Source organism: Rhynchophorus ferrugineus, unplaced genomic scaffold, assembly GCF_030347505.1.
Source record: "Rhynchophorus ferrugineus isolate W39M unplaced genomic scaffold, kcgeb_rfMv2 rfM6, whole genome shotgun sequence".
Taxonomy (NCBI): domain Eukaryota; kingdom Metazoa; phylum Arthropoda; class Insecta; order Coleoptera; family Curculionidae; genus Rhynchophorus; species Rhynchophorus ferrugineus.
In genome coordinates, this window is record NW_027472585.1 from 16,965,282 (window position 1) to 16,990,979 (window position 25,698).

Genomic DNA, 25,698 nt, shown 5'->3' on the forward strand with positions numbered 1-25,698 from the left:
CTCCTGTATATTTTTTGTGATGTTTATTGATGCTATTTTTATATCAAATTCAGTTTGGAATGGTAAATTTAGAGAGATGTTTCGGTCTCTCCAGATTTGCGGAAGTTTTCTTTAAATAGTGGCCAGTTAGTTCTACTATTGCACAGAGGAGGGGGTTTGTATTTGATGGTAATTTTTGGATAAACTGTTACTATTAGACAGATAAGACAGATCGAAACATGATTCTGCACGACACTTTTTGTATCAATATTTTTTGTAACACAGAAATCTATGGCATCGGATTTTTTAAACTTCTATCTGATGGCCAATATGTTGGTTCAACAGTAGAGATATTTTGCAGATTATTTGTCTTCATCGCTTTCAGCAGCTGTCTACTATTTAGGGTTATTATTCTTGAACCCCACATTACATTTTTTGCATTGTATTCTCCACCGACTATAAATGTATTACCTGGCGTACTAAAGAAAGTTTGAAAGTGTTGCCTTGTTGTTCTGTTTAGATGGGCAATAAATCGTAGACATTGTGAATAGTCCATCGACTTCCTCTATGGTTATACTGGTTGCTTGCAGGTAGTCTTTGCTGAATTTTTCTTCTTCGAAATGCTTTATATCATCTCGAATTATTATGGCTGTACCTGCATGTGCTTTATCATCTAGACGATTTGTATTGATAAAGCTTATATTTGGGAATTTGCAAATAATGTTCATCCGTGAATTGTGTTTAGGAAACCATCATAATCTCAATATTTATACAGTCACGTTTAGTATTTTTTGCAATGAAATTGATGAAAATCTAAAAAATTAGCACCTTCACTTATTTCAAAAGGTTTTAATCATATTGGTTTTGCGAATTATAGTTTAATAATGTAATCAATTTTATAAAAGTGCTTTAATTTCCATCTTCAAGTGGTTATTAAATTATTTTCTTGTTAATCAAATACTACACCTACTCGTATATACAATATCACGATTACAAACCACTGTTCAAAGGCTAGTATTATCACATAAATTGAGTATTGTTCCTCGTTATGTAGGGTTGAGTTCTTATTGTGTAAAACAGGATGAAAGGGATCTACGATCGAATATTCATAGGGTAAATCAAAAGGAGTTGACTACTTGAAACCAGTTGCATTGTTTATGCGGCTGTACATCTTAGAGAACGTTTGATCTGCCCGTCATTAACAGAAATGTGATGACGTTCATCCGTAATGATATCAATGCATATTTAATATCATTGAAAGAGCGGATTAAGTTTAAAATACACGATTAAGAGGAAACTTACCCAGAATTTGACTGAGAACGGTCCTGCCATCTTCTCCAAGACATGCACTTCTTGCGTCAAAAGGATTGGTGAATTGTACAAATGCGTATCCTTTGTGCATTGATATACCTGAAAAAAAGTTGTGTATTAATCTATAAACTATTAATTCTGTTCTTTTTTAATTTTAGTAGATTGGCGTTCTAAAAACATTTGCTTTAAATTTAAAAGAAAATAAATTAATTATACCTAGAAAACAGAAAATTAGAGGAGCGGTTTTGCAAAATTTTATTTACTTTAGTCCCCGTCTTGCATATTTTTATGTTTTGACAAATTACATAATATATCATCAAGTTTTGTTTGGTATTCTATTCTATTGTTTTGTATATTCAGAATTTGTTTGCTGCTGTAATTTTGAATTCGCTAGATCTTTCAGATTCTGGAATCAATTCTAGTCGAATGTAACCAATCCCTAACACTTTGCTCGATAAAATCGTATCTGTACCGTTTATATCTCTACATTTAGGAAAGTGATCGGATACACAATCATGTAAAATGAAATAGTGATTTAATCTAGATTTATATGGCTATATCACTGGCTCCTGAATTTTTTAAAAGCCTATTACTTTAAACGAAATTTTCTGATGATCTGCTTCATTAATAGCAGTACCTTTCTAGTTAGGATAAATAGATCAATTGCGAGTGTATGCGCAAGTTTGCATTTACACTAGTTAACAAGAAACAGAATGAACTCTGATTCGTCGGAACATGTAACCGAATCTATAACTTTCGACATTAAATATTAACCTGATGTAGCTCCATCTAATACTAATAAAAGCATTTAGAGTGGATGAATACAAAGACCGCACAGAGCAAAGCAGGTGATGAATCAAGATCACCTTGATGTTAACTTTATTCAAGGTTAAATTTATGAAATATGTATATGTGAGCATACGCCGTTTATTGGCCTTAAGTAGTTGGAATGAAGCCTCCTTTTAATATTCCAAGAAATATGGAGATCCTCCACACCTAATAACATGTTAAGCGACCACCAAATCAGGGCAGTCTTGGCACGAGCGTGGCCTGAGGAAGAAAGAAGAGTCCTAATTCAAGGGCAATTGAATGAGCTTCTGAGTTGGCTCCTCGAATAAACCATAGTAGAATGCAGTAGTTTTAATATAAAAACCACATGCCCACCCTCCATTCTCACATACATGTACTATGTATAAAAACAATGATTATTTATGTCCCTATAAATATTATTTAACACAATTATTTCAGAGAAAGCTGTTGGTGTGGGTGCTATTCATAAGAAATTTAGTGATACGTGGGTTTTGAAGCATGCAAATCAATGACAAATATAAAACACAAAGAGGTCTAACGGAACTTTAAGATAATGATTTTATAATAATACTTATTTTATAATAATTTTATATAATTTTGTTTATTAATGTTCCATAGATTAAAAATTAACAATTTAATAATTGACTTGAATAGTGATTCTGATAGTGAAAGAGACCGAAAAAAACTTTTTTGTACTGGATTTATGGGTCAGTGCCGATAATAACCAACACAGAGTGATAAGAGAAGAAAAAGCCAAAGATTAGTGTATTATTTAGAAAATTATATTTTAATAAGGTATCCTGTATTAATAGGATAACTAGAGAAAATCATATTATAGAGTGTGAAATATCTATGTGTGTAGATATTTGTGTATTTTTTTAGAATATATGAGATTTTATGACGATATAAATAACACTAACTATTTTTCAGAAATGGCAAATACATTAGAGAAAATGTAGTAATTAAATAAATTAATTTTATAAAGGAACATATACACTGACAGTAACTGAAGAAATACAGTGGTATGAAAGTGACTTTACAAGGAAAGACATGAATGAAGGAAACCTACTAAATGTAAATAGGTAGATATGTCTTCTAATAAAAGTAAAATAAATTACTTAGATATACAATTGTTAATTAGGTAGATCAGGCCACCAGGATATATCACTATATAGAAAACTTGCCCAACTCTACCTCATAGGTGGCGTGGAAAACAGTTCAGTGTAAACATAATAATACAACTATAACCTACAAACTATTGCTCTGTACATTTAAAAGTAGTTTAAGTTCTTGAAATTATATTAAAGAATTGTACAATATTAAAATAAATTATATTTGATATCATTATTTTTGTTTCATTGATTAATGTGTTTCATTAATTGAGTGTTTTGTTGTCAGAGTTAAAATAAACCGAATCTTAAATTTTAATCGGCAATGTACATTTTGATCAGTTTTATTAGATATTTTACTGGAAGGGTTATAGTTAAAATAACAAAAACATATTCACCATAATTAAATAGTAATCATTCGAAAATTAAATGCAATATTTAAACTAACTGAAAGCTAAATATAATGTCGAGAATAAGCTGTTAAAGTTAACGGAATTTTAACAGCCGCTCAGTCGCGGAATAGTTATATCTTTTAGAATTTTAAAAGCGTCCATCCTTTTTTACTTTTTCCGCCAGTTTCATGAAACGTATAAGGTTTTACGATTCATATTATAATTTTAAGGAAATATTTTTATTGGGCAAACTTTCTTACCTGCTTATGCTTTTTAATTTTAATTTCTCGAAGAAGTTTTATAAACTGAGCGTTATAATGGCGAGAATAAATTAACTTTTTTAGGAATATGTAGTCCGTGGCTGTTTCGCCAAGGTCTTCATGTCGTTCATAGAGCTAATTATGTTCAATATTGTTTCAGACGTCGTTAAAACGGCGATACGTGACAGGATATTTACGATACATTACGTGGCCTCTCTCTCTATATACGTATTAATCAGTCTTAAATATTTTAAAACTGTTTGGAAGTCGACCAATTTCCTTCTAGGCCATCTCAAATAGAGAGAAAATTATTGTACAGGGACATAGGATGTAATATAGATTTATTTTCATCTGTTTCGTGTTCGTTGAACCCTTCTTAATGATTACTTGATCATTATTTAATTTATAAATAATGTGTTTATTCCTCTTTTTATATTAATTTATATAGTATAAATGATTCTAGAAATTAAAAAAAAAGTCACAAAGAGTTTTGTTCGTAGAGAACCTCTTACTTAATAAATAATTACCGAACCTTAGAGTATTAATTATAAGAAAATGTTGCAGTTTGATCACAATCAAGGTTTATTTTACAAAATAAAAAAATGCTTTTTAGCAACACAACGTAATATAAATAATTTAAAATAGCACAACTGGAATCGTACGTCATTGTCATTGTCACTGTCATAGTCACTGTCATTGTCACTGTCATTGTCACTGTCATTGTCACTGTCATTGTCACTGTCATTGTCACTGTCATTGTCACTGTCATTGTCACTGTCATTGTCACTGTCATTGTCACTGTCATTGTCACTGTCATTGTCACTGTCACTGTCATTGTCACTGTCACTGTCATTGTCACTGTCATTGTCACTGTCATTGTCACTGTCATTGTCACTGCCATTGTCACTGTCATTGTCACTGTCATTGTCACTGTCATTGTCACTGTCATTGTCACTGTCATTGTCACTGTCATTGTCACTGTCATTGTCACTGTCATTGTCACTGTCATTGTCACTGTCATTGTCACTGTCATTGTCACTGTCATTGTCACTGTCATTGTCACTGTCATTGTCACTGTCATTGTCACTGTCATTGTCACTGTCATTGTCACTGTCATTGTCACTGTCATTGTCACTGTCATTGTCGCTGTCATTGTCACTGTCATTGTCACTGTCATTGTCACTGTCACTGTCATTGTCACTGTCATTTTCACTGTCATTATCACTGTCATTGTCACCGCCATTGTCACTGTCATTGTCACTGTCATTATCAATTACATCTGGTTGTCGTTGTTGGTATCTGCCACCTATCATCTCTCACTCTCAATTCTATTGTCACAGTCATTATCAATTAACTCTCGTTATTAATTTTCAGTTATAACTGTCAATAGTCGATAATTCTCGACTATAAAAACTATCAAATTGTGTCAAATATCAACTGTAAACTGTCCACTGATAGCCCTCATTGTCGGCTGTAAATGTTGACTAATTTTATAACTGAGATTATATTAATTGTAATGATGTATGCGAAATCTTCTTTGATGATATACAGGAACTGCAAGAAAGGGATCATGATTATCTTTATAGCAGTGCGATATCTTACATTCTTGGAATAACATACGATGAATTATTTGGATATAAAATGAACTAATTTAATAGAATATGTAACTGAAATAATTTCCAATAAAAATCAAGAGCACTTATGGTTATAAAATTTGAAACAAATTAATTTATGAAAAATGAGTAATTTGTATTGCTTGGTTGTAACATATTCATTAGGCTAAAATTCACTAAATTTCTCTCTTGTTTTAGACTGCAACGTGTATTAGATCTAAATAAAAAATACACATAATTTAGGCGCGATTTGAAAAGATACTTTGATGTTTTATGCACTAATGCAGCTTTTCGACTATAAGTGAGTTTTAATCAAACTTTCCATGGATTTTACGATTTGCATTATGTTATGTTACTTTTTGTCTATTACATATTCATTAAACTCCAATTCAATGATTTTCTCTACTATTTTGGATATATAATCCCTATTGGTCATAAATGTTGAAAACGATCCTATAAAATATCAAAGTTGCAGGACAGAAAAGCAACTTTTCGGCTATGAGTGGGTTATAATCAAACTTTCCACCGACTTATAAATCATAATTAACACCAGGCTCCAACTATGCACTCTGTTTAACAGTTTGGTAAAGTTGTAAAAAGCTTAAAGTTCCCCGCCTCATATTTTACTGAAATTTATCCGGTAACCAGCTTTCGAAGAAAAATCTTCCAACCAGAGAACATCTATCGCTGTGAATAAGCGTGAATAAAAAAAAAATAGCGAACACTGGACGTAATTGGTGACAATTAAAAATTAAATCGACATATAATTTTTATCGTTTTCTCGCAAGAATAGAAACTCAATAGGATTATATCCGCAGATATCATTTTATTAGATACAGTTCAATAAGCATTTCAATGCTACAAAAATTGATTTCATGTTAGTAGATTACTAAATAACGTTAAATAAATACGTTATAAACTATTTAATTAGGTAGATAATGGTTAGTTTTAAATAATTATTTCGAGTAATGTATAATTTTCTGACAATTTTTTGAATTTTATATTTCAGGACCGCGTAAAGCTTTTATTCTGTTATTCTGATCACTGCCATAACTATTCTACATTTTACCAACATTGACTTCTTAGTAGGCTTTTTAGTAAGTGTAGTAAATATTTATAGATTTATTTAAGGTTTCAATAACGTTAAATATATAAAAGATGAAATTTCTTGGATTAACATTTTTATACCATTTTTTTTATATTACGAGAACTACAGTACTACAGCACTGCAATATTTTATATGGTGCTTTCGTGTTAAAGTGGTGTTTACATTTGGCAATTGAGTTTTCTAAGTTGAAGTTCAATATTTTTATACTAGTGAGATATTTGGGTTGTAAAATTATTGGGTAGCAATTTTTGCAACTCTTTAGATAAAATATTTCAACAATAGTGTGTTGATAATTTAAATTCGATCTTATGATAAGTTATTTGATACAGCAAGTTGCTGATGAATGTTTTCGTGAGATTGAAACATCCTTCTTTGAAATCATCTTTGAAAACTATATTAAGAAAAAACGATGAAAAATTATGTCGTTATATAAATGTTTTTGTCCCGAAGAGCATAAAAGACAGGCCTTGTAGGAGCAATTAAATACCATTCAAAAATTAACTGAATCTTAAAATAAATTAAGCAAACAAACTGAAGATTAAACAAGCACGTCGAAAAAAACAACAAAATATTTACTTTGAATATACTTCCTCCAATAAAACAGCCAATGCACGTTAGAGATGACGTCGATTATACTGTCAAATGCAGTTTGTTAAAATGCAAAACTCGATTTAATCTTGGAGCGATTCTTCTTTCTCCTTTTACCCTAGTTAAAAGGAGACAACATGCTGTCTGGTTCGTTGGAACATATACTGATCATTAAATCATTAGCTATAATAATCAAAGGTTACAAAGAAATTTCGCTTCAGCAAATGACATTAAGAGATGTCATTCATGTGATCGAAGTGTGTGTAGCATCTGTGTAACTGTGTTGTGTGTATTATTTCTCCTCTAATCGATAAAAAAACTGATTTAATGCGATAATGGTGGAGATGTCTTATTGGAACCATGATCTTTAATATATTGTTCATTAATTTTCGGAGGGTTATAGATTTATATATTCAATAATAGGAAATCCGATAATGATTGGTTGTAAATTGCAGTCCGTAGCGTTATCTGAAGCCTATACAATGGTTTTTCGTGTATAAATTATGACAGGATCACGGCAATGCCTTGTTAGAGGTGAATTATAAGTCAGATGATGAGGAACAGCCAAGACGGGTGGTATTTCCCTTCATTAAATTACTTAAGATATTGCTAATGATGCAGATATATATCGGATAACTGATAATAATCCATGTATTGATGACCAACATATCCATATTAATCAAAAGTTGTAACTTATGTTATGCGATCACTGCGAATAAATAACGCGGGAGATATTTAGGGACCCTGGAAAAAGTTGTGTCTGTGCTGCGATTTCTAATTGTGAATTTTGTGATTGTCAATAAAACGAATGATCCTTAATTATATTCGAATTGCCGTTGGTTTAATATAAATGTTACACTGAAAACAGAAAAGCTTTATTATCAATTTCGACCTTGTTAGACCATCGTTTTGAAAACCTGCATTTTAAAATTTTTAACGCATCTGCAAAAGCAATGTCAATAATTAGAAAGTTTATTTCAGCATAGACTGGCATCATTTTCATCTACATCTTCAGAGGATGATGACCAACGTGAATTTGACTTCTGAAACCTCACAAATTTCTGAATTATATATAAATAAAAAGAAAAAATATGTGGCATCTGCAGAAACTTTAAAAATGAAGGTCCCTTAGTCGGTTTAAAGTGGTAATGAGTCATTTCGCAATTCGGGCCAGGAGGTTGCATTCCGAAATCCTTCCTAAAGGCAGACGCTATTATTATAGCTAAATATAGCTACTATATGTACCACTATAGCTGCTACTATTATCCATAGCAGAAAACAGCTACATGGCAATCGACTATCAAAGATAATCGACTGTAGTTAGATAAAAATTCAATAATATAAATATAAAAATATCAATGATATAAATCAATATATCGATATTGTCTTAGTTCGATACATATTGTAATCAATATACTGGTAACCTGTAATAGTGTAATAATAACCTGGTAATATGTATACACCTGGCATCTCTACATACCACCTATATACCCCGAGATGTTTAGACTGTCTGAATATAGGTAGAAAGACTAAGTCTACTTTTTCCTCTATTATTCTGGCATTATATTTATCTTTATAAACAGCAAAATTATAACCTATGCATATATATATATATATATATATATATATATATATATATATAAATATATATATATATATATATATATATATATATATATATATATATATATATATATATATTCCAATCGAAATATCTATCAAGCGAAAACGATCTTAAGTCGATTTACTAGCAATCCAGCCGGAGGAAAATAGAATTAGGCGGTTCGTTCTCGGAGAACGCTGAACGACATTGATAAGACACTTCATTAAATCTTAGTAGAAAAATTGCGTTAGGTAGCAATCAATAGGAAAAAAGCGCAATTTTATTTTCGGAGATATTCGGTTATTAGATTTGTGTCTTGTTTGATTGATGTGTATGAGATTTAAACGCTCCAGATTCCCCGTGGTGGTTTGTTCTTTGTTTTACGCACTATGTTTCGAATAGTTTTAAAGAAAATATTATTGTTGGTGCCATAATTATTCTAAAGTTCAGATACAAATACAAGTATCTTAACGTTAGAAAATGATTTGAGAAGCACTAAATTTTTTAACGAAATTAACAAATAAGTTTGTATTCTAAACCAAAAAAAAAAGTTTTATTGAATTTCCTAATGATCAAACTAACACTAAAATGTTGGGTCATCCATAGACATAGCTCGCTTGGGATAGACTTGTAAGGCTCTAAGAATATTTATTATGCTTTATGGTTACTAGTACACTAAGCAAAGTTACTGTCATATCGAATGAATGAATGAATGAAGTAAATATATTTTACTATTAATAAGTAATATTAAGAATAAAATACACTCAAAGATGAGCTGAAAACAAAAAGCCACAAAAATACATGGTTTATCAGTATTATTATATGTTCTATTGGATACTTCACAGTTACTACATGCGTTTTGTTTTTCCGCTGTATCTGAATTTCATTATAGAAAATTAAATTATTCTTTTCGAAAAAAATCCCATTTAGGTATTTGATCATACCTAATCTAAGTATTATTACTACATTTATTCCTGCAATCTTATGGTTTAACATATGGTATGAATTCGACAGAGTTGAATCATATATATGGTAAAATATTTTCTTGTATCCACCAAACCAACTACATTTTCTCTCTCTTTCTGGGGCATTTTTCTCAAGAAATTGAAAAAGAAAATCTTTATTTTATCTCTCTCTCGCTATTAACTGGAGTTTTTGAACACTATAAATAAAAAAAATGAAAAAGTCCTAAACTGTTAAAATTATGGAATATTATTGTAATTTTTCGAAATAGTTAATAGTTAATACTTAAGACAATTTATATAGGACGAAATAATATGGGGCTTGTATTATTTTATAATTGAGAATAAGATCAGGAAGAAACAAACAAAACGAAAGATTAAAAATATCTCTGGTCCTCAGGAGCTTAATACTTTATCTCAGTTTTTTAATGGAAAGCTTTTTATAAGTCGCATATATCTAGAAATATTTATTTAATAAATCTATGACATGCATTTGAGAGACAACAGTTCGTATAACAATTTTGTTATAAAGACATTAGTCTACAGCTCCATAGAGATCTCAGTTCAGAATGTAGGGTTGCCAAAGATGGATTGCAGTAGTTCAATAAATTATTGGTGAATAAAATTATATTGGACCTTAAGTTACCGAAATTTGGAAAATCATCTTCTTGATAATATCTGCTCCTAAAGAGAGGAGAGATGTTAGATAACGGGAAAGATTAGGAGCAATTTGTTAGTTAGATTAGAAAATGTGATGAATTGAGACAGCCAGATCATATCGCAAGTATAAAAAAAGTTATAATTGTTTAAACTCTTCAGGTTTTATAACTAATATACATAAGAAAAATGATATAATTTTAACAATATTGGAGTATGAAAATACCAAGGAATGAAATAAAGAGACGCCTACTGATAGATGCTGTTGAACGGTGGCCAAACAAAAACACATCAGAACAAGGCTGAACATCGGCGAAAATGAGCTAGCGAATTTAAAAGCATTCGACGGTTTATTGGTGGAACAGTTTCCAATATGAAAACGCGGCCAGAACCGGCTCGTTTTATTGCGAACGAGCAAGACGCAGAAGTCGTTAGCAGGCGCCCATATTGACTGTTAACAGATCGCAGATTGATAAGAATGTTTATGGCGGGAAGATTTAGAACAGCGACGGACGAACGCCACGCTATTCAAATAGATATAGTCGTAAATATCAATTTTATCTCGTTTCGCCATCTCTCGGAATCTCGTTTCTGACGTTAACTATTCGAATCAGTGGTACGTAAGGTTGTTGGAGTATTTTAGTGTATTTTGACCTAAAATAATATAATTTTATTAATCTACTATTAATGTTAATTTCATATATTAGAAGTTGGTATTTATATTGATTAGCGACATATAGATGTGAAAATGCTAAATCATAATATACGTAATTCTCTGACACTTTTAAATAAGTGTAACAAAATAACTGCATGGTGACAACATTGCTTCATGTGAATAATTGGACGCTTATGTATTGTTCAATTTACATGCCGACGATTTTAGGTTATATTTCAGTTCTTTTACACTTTGTTCTACAATGGTTAAAACAAACGATTTGTGAAATGCATGAAATTTTAGACATCGAAAGAGAGCAAATCGTTGGTGCTCGGATAGCAGAAACATCTATAGCGAAAACAGTTGAATTGTTTAACGTTTTCCGAGAAACACTATCCACGATAGTGGCAGCATACACAAAACATGATAAACTGTCATAGGCGAAATGGAATAATATTAAGTTATTGTGAGTGGACGCTATAAAGCTACTCCGGCAAAAGTAAACTCAACACTTATTTGAGTAATACTGTTTCGATAAAAATAGTACTGTATCATCTCCAAGATCTGCAAGAATTGATGCAACGACCATTAAATCTGAAAACATGACAATTATAAGAATGTGGCATAACCGATTAATCGTCGTTTGCTTTATATTCTTCCAAGCTATCGGGTTTATGTATTTAGTACCCTAGTAGCCATGATTCGGACTACAACATACAGTCCTACAGCCATTCATGGGGAAGGTTCCGGTATGATTCAGGTAGCAATATCGTGATATTCATCTGGTCCTCCCTTTCACATTCTAGCGCGGTCTGGAGAAACTAAAAAGTTTTAAGACAACGAATGGAAAAACTACTTGGAAAAATCCCTAGCTTATGTTTTCAAATAAATTTCGTATAACTTCGAAAGAAAGATCTAAAAGTAAAAAATATCTGCCATATAAATTGACTGGCAATACAATGTCGAGATGTTTTTAAATCACGATTTGATTGCTTGTTAGGGAAAAATAAAATAATTTTTATGTTATATTATTAGTGCTAACTAAAAATAGATATAATACGACAATCCATATTGACATGGAGGCTGAATATTTCTGTTCAAAAATTCTTATTGTGCATAGCTGGTAAAACCAAATCAATCAACAACGTTCTTTCTACAAGGCATCACCACTTTGCCAAAATGATGAAACAAAGTTCTATAGATTGATATAGATTATGCCAACTTTTTACAGAAAATGTCCTTTTAATGTGAAAAATATAATGAGAAAGTTTACTTAACCATCCAGGTTCAATTTTATTCTTAGTTTTCTAAGTAATATTTGGTAATATTTCGATTATTTATCATATTCAGCAGATATCGCTAGTCACAATGCAAACAAACACGTAATATTAAGTTACTGAATCGCCTCGAATGTAAATAAGAAAAACCTCCAAACTGAAAACTACTATATTTAAAATAAACATAGTTACAAAGAATAGACATAGAAGTTATATTGTCGTTACTATGGGTACTACTATACATCATGTAATAAATAATTGTTATTCTAATTTAAACTTCGTAAAATATAGTAATTATTTATAAATAAATAAATTCGTCCTATATACATTTGTATTCCTAAAACTTGAAAAGTAGTTGGTGGATTGACTTCTAATTTGTACACGACATTCTAAGGGTTTCAAAAGGATTATTTCCTACGCTTAACATCTACGACACGTAAACAATTACATACAAATAAATTCTAAGGATTTGCGAGAATAATACATGTTATATGAATATTATTTTTCCCGAAGTCGTTCTACCAAACATATTAAATTAAACGTTGTGCCCTAATTTGCAGGCTTATCGTCTTAGGGCCTCGCAGGATACCTGCATAATCTAATCTTAAATGTGAGTTTAAAAGTCTACGGAAAGCGCTCCAAGATACCGTCTCGTTCGCTTCATACTCAGATGCCAAGGAGCGCAGTCACTTTAAGTCGAACCATGTGCACAAAGTGAAATATGCCACCTTAATTCCCGAGCTTAATAAGGTAGGCATAATGTCTCAGCTTAATTGTTTACCTTAACAGGCATTGCACCTTTCGGATTTAACTGACACACGACTCAGGAAACAATTTGCTATGTTGAAGCTCCAATTAGCTAGTAAAAAAGACAGTAAAAATTCTCGTAAAATATCTTGTTTAATATATATATCACAATATTATTAATAAAAGTGTTTTGCCGTTTTTTATACCCGCATCATTTCAATTTTTTATGACAAAATCAGGGCAATATAGAATAATAAAATAATATCACTACTTGACAAATATATATGTATATAGTAACTATCGACTGTTTAGTAACTGACTAATTTTTGCTATGGATTGTTTCAGCGCTATTTATGGTTCCACTGATTTTACTATTTTTTACTAGCGACTGTTTCAGTCGACTGTTTTCATCCGCTATTTTCGGTCCAACTGATTTTTTTTACTATTTATTATCTACTTGTTTCATTCGACTGATTTTTAACGTTTAACGTTCTGGTTCTGTCGACCTAGCCGCGACCTTGATAAAAATGTACCCAATTTATGCTTACATATATTTATATGTAATAATTGTAGATTCATAAGTTTTTGGTAGTTTACATGTAAACAATATATTGTATATTAATAAAGCAGTATTTTGAAAATATAAGCACATCTAAAATTAACTACCCCAAGCCATTATTTCCGTCCTTTCCTTTCGTACATCTTCGTCTGACATCACGAATTGAAAAAAACAGTAGAACCGTGCATTTGTCTGAAAATAGTAATTACTGTATATGTAATTGCTATATATATATTCATATATATATATATATATATATATATATATATATATATATATATATATATATATATATATGGCGGCGATAGCCTCCTCATTCGAATTCGACTCTGTACGGAGTTTGACTTTTGCTAGAAAGATAGAAACAAAAAGAATTTCGTAGCGTAACTCAGCCAATTTGGCCGTGGTGAGTGAGGGTGCATTGTCATGGTGAATGAGCACTTATTTCTTCGCCAAATGAAACCGTTTTTCCTTCAATACGTCGTCCAGTCGGCCTAATAAATCAAAATAATAATGTAGATCACACCTTGTGAGTCCAACAAAACAGGTATTTCCGGAACGATGGGGCAGTCTTGGCCTTCTTCGGGGCACGTTCGCCGGGTAAAGCTTAAGCCGGGCTATGTTATGTCGACAGTTACGAAACGATGCAGAAACTCCCTCAGATTGCGCTTAAACCACGTCAAACACTGCTGAGAAATGGTCTCACGGTTGGGCTAGTTGACCAGAATGAACAAACGCGACACCCATCAGCTAAAAGCTTCCTCATGCTCTAAATCTTATTCAGAATATGTTCCACATGGTCTTTTGAGATGCCCATTGTCTTAACTATCTCGCGAAACTTTAATCGAAGGTCTTCCAATACGACGTTGTGAATTTTTGTCACATTATCCTCCGTTGCAACCGTTTTCTGGGCACCTGAGTCTGGATCGTCAAAAACCGACGTGCGATCACGTTGAAACACGTTAAACCAATTTAGACGGTCACTATTCAAGAAGAATCATCGTACACAGCATTCACACAATTCAAGCGCTATTAGATTTCTCCGTGCAATTTTCCTTCCAAGAACCAGAATCGAATCAGCTACCGATATTGCTCTTTTTCCATTTTTCTAAATACCCGGTCACGCCCGCTTCCAGAGGCGGTGAAAATAAAACTACGAGTCCAATTCGGCTGATGTTTCGACGGTAGTCTGTGCAGTCTACTACGAGAGTGAACTACATACAGTGAAGCTAAGTATTTATCAGGCCGCACTCGTTATTTATTTATTAACAAGGTCATAAGGCACCATTTGCTTAAAAAAGCTACAATTATTCGCGAAATAGATTCGTAGATTGTCTGAATAGTTTCCAACGGAATGTTGTCGCAATCTGGTACATCTTTGTACAAAAAAAGACGCCAATTGCTTCAATGATGTTGAATATGAAAATCTACTCCTCACTCTGCTATAAAATTCTTCATAGTGGTTTAATTATGATTGTATTGACCAGGTAACATATTTGATGATTCTGATGCTCCTCAAATAAAGCCTGAATTAAATATTGAAAAACTGAATATTTGGCGGCAATATGCTTGTAATATGTAAGAACACTAGTAGGGATGTCGATATATTATTGATATATAATAATAGTAAAAAAATATAATAATATTCAATTCCATTAATCGGTTCAGTGATGAGAATGAAAAGGAAACTCTCTGTTGGGCTTAATGAAGCAGGCATTCAAGATCGTCTTCTTTTGGTGTTCTATATACATAACCCGGACGTTTGTAGGAAACAATGTAAGCGATTATTCATTGAACCATACTACATTATTTCATTCATCAAGTGTCCGTGTTTTACAATCGTTGCACCACTTCTTTTGCAGCTTAGCGTTAGCTTCGGTTATAAAGGTTTTAGCAATGGCAGCCCTTCTCAATCTTCTTAATATTGGTCGGCCCCAGTCATTTAAGTTTGAATTTGAAAAGAAATTTTTTGAATTCCACAATGCAATTTCAAAGGCAAAAATACAACCGTTTTTACATTATACTTGTTAAATTGTTCTCTACGTTTTGACGCTCTAGCAATATTCATCTAAAATTCCGTCGAAATAATGTAGTTTAATTTTTGTTAATGGAGAGAAATTTTTTTTAATTCTTAAAATTTATTTTTGCTTTTCTTTATTATTGCCTATATTGCAACTATCTTCGTTCATTTCAGTTCAGTCAGCTATTAATGCTTCAAATATTTTCTGCAATTTTGTTCTATTCTATTGAACAATTGTGCTTAACTCTTTTAGTAAAACTGTGCAAGTTTATTAGAATTGAAAGTTAATCTTAATTGAATAGTGAATTGGTTCAATAATGTATTTAATTTACCTTTTTAAATTATTGACTGACATAATTAATAGTTAATTGACAAGCATTATATCATATATGTTGATAACAACCGCTACTTACTGGTAGATCGAATATAAACGTTAACTTAAAAATGAGAAATTTATGTTAAGCCATAGTAGACTTCCATGGGGTACTTTAAAGAAAAACTTTAGTGAATTAGAACTCTATGTCAGACGGTAATATTTTCAAAAATGTTTAAAAACATTTGAGCATGCGTGAAAAGTTATCTGTTGAGTAGATAGTAGCGGATGAAGGACAAAGATAAAATAGTTCTAAAAAACAATGACATCAAAAAAAGGGTTACTAAAACTCTTGAAATAATATATTTTGAGGAATGTTGAAATATTAGAATGTAGTCTGTATAAAAAACATAATACTAATTCTAACATTTCTAACAACTAAACTGATCTCATTTATTTCAAGCCCTACTTTCTCTTGGAGCATGATCTCTTAATTTCTATGGCTTTTCGTTTATTGCTAGCTGACACTAGCTAACTGTCGCACATATAAAACAGGATTGCAGAATTCAGTTCGATCTTTTATCGATGGATAGTTAAAAATCTCATCTCTGTCCAGTTTTCACGACCTGGCATTTCTTCATGTGTTGGTAACTCTGCAGTCATTTCCTTGACGTTTTAGTCATATGGATTACGTTTGGATTTTATATAACGCCGAGTTTTATGTACAGACATAAGAGATGTTGAAAGGGTGAATACTAATAGGGTTTTATTATGTCTAGTGAAAACTGCTGTCATTTTTCCTACCGAATGAAGTAGTAAATATAGATGGTAAATAGCAGTTTTCGTATTTATATAAATCGAGTTTTTATAACCTGCTTTTGAAATATAATACTAATTGATGGTATAACGAAATCGAACCAAGTTTTTTCTTTATATCTTAGATGAGGCATTCTTTTTTTAATTATGGTTCACATTGTTACAAACAAATTTTAAATTCATCTAGGAAGTTACAACTTCATTCAATATTTTCGAATTTAAAATAGAAATAATGACATAATCATGTAGAAAATGGACTTGTGAACCCATGTTTAGAAAATAAACTGTGTTAATTATCTCTTCTCCTTGCTCATTATCCTAAGATTTCTTCAAACTATTTATTCGTTAAGCACAACAAAATGTTCGACGCCGTTTTTACAAATCGTCTTATTCTTATAAAATTACCTGAAAAATTTAAAACAATGAATTGAGTTTTTTATTGCAACCTTTTGAACTAGTTGAACTTTGAGTACAATATAATCAAATTTATTGTCGATATATCATCGAATGTTATGGTTAAGCTAGCCTTAGGAATATTTGGAACTAGGTTGTTGCATAAACGCATGAGAAGGCAAATTAAATTGTTGTTTTGGACATATTGCTTGAAACGTCATCTAGTTGGAGGCAATGCGTTGATACGGAATATACAACCTTTCAAAACGTTAATAAACGTATTATAAAAATAAGTTCAAAATATTCGGGAACCAAATTTGAACTTAAGTAGCTTAATATAACTCAATAGCTGTGAAGCTCAACAAGCCATTGACACGACGTCAAACTCCTAAAATTAAGCTATCTGCACTAGAATTGAACAATATTTGCACTTAAGTTCCTCGTTTAAGAGGTGATGGAACTTGTTATATTATAAGTTTTCATACAATATTTTTGTATACCCACATATAATTGTTTTTCTTTCAAACACCCTCTAATATTCATGTAATCAATAAAATATGCGGATGTTTAGGTGCAATGGAAAGAATTCAAATAGAGATACATGGCTACTACACGAAGTGACAAACAGAAAAAACCACTTCGAACCATTGCTTGAAACTATACAAGGCAGGCAAAAAAGAAGAGTTTCTTGTACCAGTACCTAATATTTTGCTATGTATATATACGTGTCATCACCAGAATTGGAGTAAGTTTCATGATAATTGAGTTGCTCGCCATTTCATGATACAGTCAATTATGATTCCGAAAGCTGTTAGTAGTTTAATATAGTAGCTTGTATCAGCCAATATATATCATTAGCGAAAGTGGCTAAGGGGCCCTCTTCACATTTATGATTATAATAAGAAACAAGTATTATAAATGGAATTAAATGATGCTATTTTTTGGTACAGCAAATGACAAGTATCACTTGTTAATTGTTATCCCCTATGAATTGTTATGGGGTTAGGAAAAGAATTATTTCAATATACATACAGACCGAGAAAGATTTATAAGCATGAACTGCTTGGATATGTAGAAAAAAAGATTTTTTACAATAACAATCGTCGGTGTGGTTGATCTCCGTCAGACACACAGAAGAACAAACTGATAAATGGAGAAATTGTGAACTAGTTTTAGATTGGAATAGCTTATTTATTGACTTGAATACTGGCACAGAAACCGATAGTGACTGAATGAAACATTCTGGATGTGGCATTAAGTTTCAATGCTAACAATTACCTCGACAGGGCTAGATGATAATTAATATAAGATAACAATAGTTCAGATTATACATGAGCATTTGGTTAAAACGTATGAGGAGAGTATGAAAATTAACAGTTTTGTAGATATGGCAAATGCTTTAGAGAGAATACAGAAAATAAATCTAATTTCTCAAGATAAATGTGCCCAGATAGTAAAAAACTAAGGAGAATTCAGTAATATCAAAATGAGTTGAAAAGGAAATTCAGGATACAGGAACACATAATGGTAAATATTTATAATGAAAGCAAAATACTTTACTTGGTTATACCATTGCTAATTAAGTGGATTAGGCCTCCAGGTGATATCTTAAGTGGTTTGAGAAAGGAATAAAGGATGAACAACTCTTATCTAAAAACTATTCTAGATATGTAATTTATTTTAGAATAAGTCCCTCGGTACTATATGCCTTAGATGTACGATATATAAATAACATATAGATAATGTTAAAATTTTAATTTCATTGGATTATTTACATTAGAATGTTATATATCAATGCCAAATAAATTAACAGTAAAAGTTAAATGCGGCAAAATTACGAGGTTCTGATGTCATAAAAGTAGATGACATGAGTTTACTGTTTTATTGGTTAGGTTATAATCATCGGTTAGTTAATCTCAATTAAGAAATAAACATTTAACAATCGATAAAAGAAACCAGGCATATTAGAAACGTCTAGGGATTGTATATAATTTAAAATTTTAAGAGAAACAACAAGCATTTTCATTTATATACACGTTAAAACTTACATGTTTTTTATAATATATACGAACATAACCTGTAAATTCGGGCTACGTCAAAACAAAACAAATGAACACAACTGAACAAATACGCGATGGGGTTTGTTCCGTAAGGGGGAATATTTCACAGGCACGCTCCATTTATGCCAAACAACCTTATTTTCACCAGAAACCCTAATTTATTTACTATTTAAATTATCGCGTCGGTGTAACGGTTCAAACGCGAACGTCTCTAATTAAAATATTTTACCGGCTAGTCTTCCATATCGCTGAAACATCCTCTCCACATCTGTTTTCGAGCATTGGAATGTGTTTAAATTTCCAACGAACACCCTGGAATTCACCGCCTGCGGGTCCTGCGAATTGGTCTGGTTTCCCACTTTGCTCATCTTCATCTTGGCTGTTTGTCTGGAACAAGAAAAAAATGTACATTAAATTGACTCTGTTTATTTAGCTCTATTATATGTTAGTTTTTAGTAACACATGTGTAGCGACCTTGAGGCATGTCGAATTTTACATCGTGGAATAACGGTCTGCAAAATACCCACAAATATAATCCCAGATGTTGAACACGGGCGGGGTGCCAGCAGCGCCAACTAGAACCCGATAACGAATAGCTGGCGGCAACCCCGAGACGTTTATCTGGGATGTTATGGAAGGGGATTTCGAGTCATTCAGTGCTCAATCCTCGTTTGGTTTAGACATGCCACCATCGACTGCCCAAGCCACGTCTCCAGGTAACACGGCTGCCATCCGTTTTATCTAATTTTATTTTTCACATTTTTTTATATACTCAATAAATAACGGTCACATAATGTAAACACCACTGTTTCATTTCGTTTTACCCCCATTCACCGAGCCACATCATTTACCCTAAAGTGGTGACCCCGACGTGATTTTTCGCAAAACTGGGTTTGGGCTCGTGAATGGAGGGTACGTGCAACATGGTTAAATTTTCTGTTTCAAAATTTTAAATATTTTTAATTCGATTCGTTTTCGATTTTACCTTCAATATTCCCATTATTTCCAATTCATTTTTGAAAATTTTTCGTCAAAATTTTCTTTCACAATCTTTTTGAACTCATAGATATTTTTACATCACTGTTTAGTCATCAGCGTCTCGGCTAAACATTTCTTTCGGCGCTATGTTTAAATCATAATGTCTTCCTTCGCTCGCCGTCTCCGTCATAATGGCAGACATTTTGATTTGAAAGGCTTTGGGCAGCTTCAGTCGGATACCGTCGTTATTTGTTTTTTCTGAATTACTGTAACGTATGTGACTACGGATTAGTCACAGAGCAGCTCCAGAAGTTAGGTACCGATTGCAGTCACCGTAGACTCGTCATGTCCTCGCCGAGGTATCAGAATTGCTAACGTCTTGTCGTCGAAGAAAATAAGCTACCACGTCGTCGAACAATCGATCCTCCCACAGCGTCGATTACGGGAGCCCTGTCCGAAAAATAACTTGTTCTCAACGTCGTCGATGGACCACATTCAAGTGCCAAACCGACGATGAAGCAACGGTATCTCTAGGGCCCGAAGATATCAACAGCCGTACCAGATCGCAACCGTACCAACCACAACCGTTTCGATTTATCATATTTTTCAAAGCCCTTTTCATGCAGCACATTTTGTTTGGCATATAATTTTTTTTTTATTTAATATTTTTCATACATATTTATATTTTTGTTGCTTGGAGTAATTGTATGTAAAATTCTGGCAGAGGAGTATTTTAGCGACCTTGAGGCATGTCGAATTTTACTACAAAATACCCAGATGTTGAACACGGGCGGGGTGCCAGCAGCGCCAATTAGAACCCGACAACGAATAGCTGGCGGCAACCCCGAGACGTTTATCTGGGATGTTATTGAAGGGTATTTCGATTCATTGAGTATCGTTTGCTTTAGACGTGCCACCAACGACTGCCCAAGCCTCGTCTCCAGGTTATATAGCCATTAAATAACGGTCACATAATGTAAACACCACTGTTTCATTTCGTTTTACCTCCATTCACCGAGCCACATCATTTACCCTAAACATGTTTGAAATTTTCTGAAAAAATTATTTCTCTATGTTATTGCGATATATCTAGAATAATATGTCACATATTCCGTCAAAGGTAATGAAAGTCTGGGATAGAGAGCAGATGCCATTTCTATTTATCAATTTACACTGACTGCGTAGTCGCTTTGTAGGATCCATTTTGTATCGTTCATTGAGTATATCTCTACTTTGTTTATCATAAAACTATTTCATCTAGATTTGTTAAATAAAAACTATGAAACAAAATATATGTGTCGAATAGTCATGCCAGGTGAAAGTAAGATAATATTTTGTTGTTTATACACTTTTACAAAATGACGACTAAGTTCACAAACCTCTTAGCAAGCAGCTGGAATCCTCTGGAAGATTTCAATATATGTGTTATATGATAATATTTGTTCACACTTGTCTCAGCCTCCATGTACGAATATGTTTGAAACTTAGCTTTTGTTTTTATTATAACCCATCTTCTTTTATTATAAATTTCTCAAGCGTTCTGTTTATCTCTAAAATGCGATTTTTTTGTCTTAAATAGAATTAACTTTATACTGTAATATTTCAAAACAATTTCCAAGAACACGTCCATCATGTATAGCAAAATTGAATATTTCAAGTGGTATATAAAAGTGTGTTTTTTATATATAAATTAAACTTGTATTACAGGTATTTAGCGATGGAAATGTATGTGTTTCAGTAGTTTCATCTGCCGTGTGTTACATATTTAATACAATAGTTTACCATAGTTAATCTCAAATGTATTTATGTGTATTAATTTAGTATCAAAAACACTTAGATAAGCGGTGTTTTGCCAACTCCTTTACAAAAATTCTTATATATACGGATTTGAGTCACTGTCTTTATATTTAAACGAAAGTATTTTAAGAATGTCTGACATGGTGTTTGAAACTGAACTATATTTAATTGAGAATGCTCATAAAGTATGCACTTTTATTTAAATTACTTGATTCTGTTTTTAAGTAAAGCTGAAAATGTAGCTAAATATAATGTTGCTGTTAAACTGTGGATTGGTGTAACCTATTTTTTATATACCCTATGTTTTTCTTTGTAACTAAGTTAGTGGTAAAACTTATACAACAATTCAAAAAGAACTCATTCGAAGAATTTCGAAGGGTTAACAACATTTTTTAAAATTTTGCAAAATGGTGATTGTAAGTTCGTAAATTTATAGAATCAGTTCTTGTTAATCTGTAGAAATCCTGAAGAATGCCGCCTACAATTTTTTTTTGCAATTTATTCTTTTTGTTAACATGAGTTAGCCTAATAGTATGAGAGCTAGCAACATAAAGGAAACAAGAACTTCAGGTAAGCTAATCTTTTAACATTTAATTTTTTGACACTCTCGGTTAGCACCCGGCCCATTTGGCTGGAGGCAGTGGTTGCATCGTACTTGTACAGGTAAATGTACTCAATTTTTAAATTAATTCAGAATGGACAATATTTTAGTGGCATTTGATAGGCTTGACAAAAATATTTCCAGACATTTTTATGATTGCTTATAATTTGCCAGCGCTACTTATTATTTGTAAAAAAATCAAATAATTTCAGTATGTAATTTTTATATGATTTTATTTAAGTATCAAAATACTTAAAAATACTTTGCCAGACAATAATTCTTGTATAATTTAACAAGGCACAGGTACAGGCACACAGGATATTTGGATACTTAAATAATATTATATAAATATTACAGCCATACTGAAATAATTTGAAATGCATGTTTTGCTGCCATTTTGCCATGCCATGGAAAATTTCAAATGATTTCAGTATTTTTAACAAAAAATTTATAATTATTTTGTTGTTTTCTTTTCCAACATAGCTAAAAAAGTATTCTGTTTCTTTCGGTTGAGAAGAATATTATGAATTACATAACCCTGGATAAATAATAAATTATTATATGGTCTGTTATTTTTTCATACTTGACTTATATTCTTTTTTATTACTACTTAGTTTAGGGCTATTATATGGCTCGGTGATTGGAGGTAGAAAGAAATCAAACATCCTTACATGATGTGACCGTTATATACTGGCAAAATAAATATATCGAAATAACAATAGATAAAGGGGAGCGGCGTTGGGTTTACCTGTAGAGGAGGCTTGAGCAGTCGTTGGAGGCACGTCTGATCTGAACCATGGTCAGTGACTGAATGATCGAAAGTACATTTCAATAACCTCCCAGATAAACGTCTTGGGGTTGCCAGATACTCTTTAACGTTTACTAGACGGCGCTGCTGAAACCCCGCATGTGTTCAACATCTGGGATAATATTTCTGGATATTTTGTAGGCCATTATGCTAACATATAAAATTCGACACGCCTTAAAGTCGCTACACTAGATTACATCATAATCTAAAAATTAATCTTATAGCAATATAATATTCTACTAATAAGTTATGATTTAGATTTCTTTAAATTCATAAATGTATTTTCGCATTATCTGCTGCCAATAATTTCCTTCAAACTAATGTAAACGTAGCTAAAACTAAGGTATTCTTTACTCGTAAACATCACTGGTCACTTATATCTAAAGGATGAAATATGGATACCTGCATGACTACCAAAATAATAGAATTAGAGCATGTACAAGGACTAGGTATATACCATATTTGGTGATTATTACTGTATGTTTAAACAAACAATATGGCGATGTTGGCTGTGACGCAGAGAGACATGAAATAATCATGATCCTAAAGAATACTAAATTTTAAAATGCTATAGGTTTGGCAACGTTGCCGTGAAAATCCAGTTTACAAAGTAATCAAAAAACAAACGAATTATTTTGTCTATTTCGGCGTAATTATCATGTTACCATAACAATCTAAATGCGAGAGAGAGAAACATCATAAAACGTCCATTAATACTTTTATACGTGTTCCTACATATAAACTGAACAAATTATGATGATTTCCGATGTTATTAATGTTGGCGGATGCCACAATGTTGGCCGGCAAAGTACGTAAATTCGGGCGGCGTTTTCATCGCAACAATGAAACTTGACTGAGATGTTTTTTTTAAACAAACGTTTCGTAGAAAGGAATTGGTATCCCACAATGGTTCATTGCTTATTTTTGGGGGACCGCAGGTTTATTTTCGTATGTGTATTTCGCACATTGGCGGTTTACTTCCGCTTTAGCAACGTAAGAGACAAATATCCACAGAGGAATGTTTAGTTCTCACATTCAAGGTTAGCAAACGAGTCATCTATTTTATTTCTGGTAAATATATTTGTTCATCCATCAATTATATATAAATATGAATAATTTGTATTTTAAAATAAATATAATATTTCTTCCATACAATAATGTGAACCCCTTTAATACATTAATAATAAAGGTAAAATTAACTACATGATAAGAAATTATACATTTTTAAATCAGTGGGTCAGTGGTTCATTAAAATAAGAAACAAGTTATAGAGCGATAGAGAAAATGTTTCAATATTCCTTCTGTAAAATTGAGTTTTATTTATTTATATTTTTCTATATTCTTTTTTCTAAAATACAGAGAAAGACATTTTCCATTCATGGAAAACCTAAATCGTTCTTAATATCTATGGTACTAGAATTCTATTTGGTATTTCTATATTTCAGACCTTTAAATTTTGAATCGTTTATGTTTTTTTAAAAAGAGTTTGAACGATAATGTAAAGGAACTAGGCGGGATTGCCTACTTCCATTTATTATTTTCTATATACTAATTTATATTTATTAGCCTTGATTTATTAAATTCTATTTATTAATTTCCATTTATTATTCTCTATTTACTATTTTCTATTTGTTCTTCTCTATTCATTGTCCTCTATTTATTTATTCTCCACTTAATTACTAAATTATGGTAAATCAAGGATAATAATTTTATGCCTGCAACTATAAATATCTCTGATCTATGATAATCCGATCTACGGATAATTTTAAGCATACATAAACACCACCGAAAGTGGTTTCAAATTTGCGACAGTATTACATACATGCACGTTACTTTAATGTTTTTTTGTTAATGTTTTGTATGTTTGCACCTTCCACTTTTATTTACCTTTCACGTTGACACCTTACAATTTTGCAGTGTTTCTAACTTTTCTATTGATTTCGTTCAACTTTGTTACAGTGTCATTTACTTTTCTACATTAAATTGTTGGAAGCTTTCTGTGACCTGTGTAGATTCTTGTTATCTTTTCACTTCTATTTTTTGTTATTTTTCCATAACTAATAAAAGGTTAATTGAAAGGTCCTCGGCCTGACGCATATATTGCGCTACTAGAATTAATTTCATGTATTTTTTAGTTAGCCCTAACCCTCAGAAGATGTGTGTATAAATTTAACAGCTGTCGGATCATTAGTTTGTGAATTATAGCATTTTTATTGAAGCAACTTTTGTTATTGTGAAAAAATGGATAAAAAGGAATTTCGCCAGTTGATAAAATATTGCTT

At 31.8% G+C, this 25,698-nt stretch overlaps 1 protein-coding gene across 2 annotated transcripts in view; it reads right to left on the minus strand.

Annotated features, from left to right (window-relative positions):
- Positions 1-25,698, minus strand: part of LOC143198205 (heterogeneous nuclear ribonucleoprotein C-like 3) — a 608,535-nt gene that overhangs the window by 305,404 nt on the left and 277,433 nt on the right. For both annotated transcript variants that reach the window (XM_076407314.1, XM_076407315.1), the window contains 2 exons: positions 19,462-19,619; positions 1,282-1,389 (listed from right to left, as the gene is read on the minus strand). In XM_076407314.1, the coding sequence (XP_076263429.1) occupies positions 1,282-1,389; positions 19,462-19,619 (266 nt within the window). The remainder of the gene's footprint in view (positions 1-1,281; positions 1,390-19,461; positions 19,620-25,698) is intronic.